Source organism: Charadrius vociferus, unplaced genomic scaffold, assembly GCF_000708025.1.
Source record: "Charadrius vociferus isolate BGI_N301 unplaced genomic scaffold, ASM70802v2 scaffold15, whole genome shotgun sequence".
In the NCBI taxonomy this organism is placed as follows: domain Eukaryota; kingdom Metazoa; phylum Chordata; class Aves; order Charadriiformes; family Charadriidae; genus Charadrius; species Charadrius vociferus.
In genome coordinates, this window is record NW_009650064.1 from 3949297 (window position 1) to 3951197 (window position 1901).

General features: G+C 39.5%; 1 protein-coding gene across 1 annotated transcript in view; it reads left to right on the forward strand.

Annotated features, from left to right (window-relative positions):
* The first annotated feature begins 1658 nt into the window (after positions 1 to 1658).
* Positions 1659 to 1901, forward strand: part of RNF19A (ring finger protein 19A, RBR E3 ubiquitin protein ligase) — a 20550-nt gene continuing 20307 nt past the window's right edge. The window contains exon 1 of the mRNA XM_009891825.1: positions 1659 to 1894. Within this exon, the coding sequence (XP_009890127.1) occupies positions 1659 to 1894 (236 nt within the window). The remainder of the gene's footprint in view (positions 1895 to 1901) is intronic.

Consider the following 1901-nt stretch of genomic DNA (forward strand, 5'->3'; position numbering starts at 1 on the left):
AACTTCCTAGTCTTGACCCAGTCATCTTGGTGAACCTCTCCCAGAGACATACAGCTCGTGATTGTGTTTCAGCTGGTGTCTGGCAGGGCGGCTGGCGGGCAGGCTGCCTGGGCTCTGGTAAATGGAGGCATTCACCTCAGTCAGTGTTGGTTTTTTCACCTTTCTTCGTCTTCTCCATACCAAGATGCGTAAGTTAGAAATTATATTTTTGTGTCATCATCAGTGGCCCTCTACATTCCTTTGTTTCTACCTTTTGACTTGTTTTTAGTATCCAATTTCTGATTTTTATCGTCCTATAGTAAAATCATAGAAACCCAGTGTACCCCTGGATTGGGACACACCGAGGAAAGAAACGGTGCCAGCAGTAGTTGCATCCAGATATGCAACACTGATGTCGCATAAGAAATGCCTTCTCGTTCTTTCATTACAGAAGCACTTCACTGAGAGTTAAAAGAATTCCTCTTGTACAATCAAGCTTCCAAGAAGTAGGAATATTTGCATGTTGGGGGAAGTTAGTGGCTTTGATTGGATGTGATCTGCGACTTCCTTGTAGCAGTCTACTCTGTTGGAGGAAAATAGAAAAACACCTACTTTTCTCTCTCCTCTTGGAGCCAGTGAATTAAGCAACAGGGAACAGAAGGAAATCCTTGCCATCATCTTGTACACAGGGAATAATTGAAGCTTGATATGTGATGGGAATCAGTTTTTTTGAGGCTTTTTTCTCTTTTTAATAAAAATCAATATGATGAAAAATTCAAATGTCATCACCTTAACTCTGGTCTTTGCTTGAATTGCAATATGGAAGATGAAGGGCAAGACAGTGTTGGCTGTCACTCACTCTGCAGCTCTGCTTCCTGAAATATTCGGGTGCCTTACATTATAAATATGCATCAGCATACTTATTCTCAAAACCTAAGGGTTCTCAGATATCTTGAGCTGTTTAGCCACAGTGACTTAATTTCTGCTGGCAGTCTAAATGGATTCAAAACACACACAAAAATCTCGTTTCTTTTAATTAACTATATTGGGTTTGTACATGACCTTATCTCGTGTGGAAAATGTAAGGTAGGGAAAACAGAAAAGTTTTCAATGCTGTAAGCCTGTTACTATGCTTTATAGAAGAACTTGTTATACATTTACTTAGTTGTCACCTTGGGTTATGGTAATTTCTACACATGCGTGAGTGTACACACACGCACACACACCCCACTGCCTTAGGGAGCAGTGGAGTGAAGATGCTGTTCTCGGCACTGCTTCAGTGTATAACAAAGATATTTCTTGACCACAGGGAAATTTCAGGCTTGTTAAGATATAGAAAGATTTAAAGGATAGAAAAAGCTGACAGAAAGAAGTATTGGGTCAGATGGTGAGGAGAAGATGGTAGTAATATGAATAACGGGTCATGAGAGTGCTGTGATCTTTCAGAACCAAAAGTGATGGATGTGATTCTAATTTATCTTTTTTCATCTCTCCTGCTAATACAGGGAATTCCTCTGAAGAATTTGCTGAAAGTGGATACATGTGAATTTTCTGCATGAAGACTCTCAAACTGGATTACATAATAATATGCCTGTATCCTCTAACTCTATTATTTTGATCCTCAAAAATGATTAGGGTTGTATATGAAATTTAACCCATTTCTGATGAGTGATCTAGACATGAGTTTACATCGGCAAATGGGCTCTGATAGGGACCTCCAGTCTTCTGCCTCCTCTGTGAGCTTACCATCAGTTAAAAAGGCACCAAAGAAAAGAAGAATTTCATTGGGCTCTCTTTTTCGAAGAAAAAAAGACACGAAACGCAAGTCTAGGGATTTAAATGGAGGTGTTGATGGAATTGCAAGTATTGAAAGTATTCATTCAGAAATGTGTACGGACAAGAACTCTATTTTCTCCAGATGT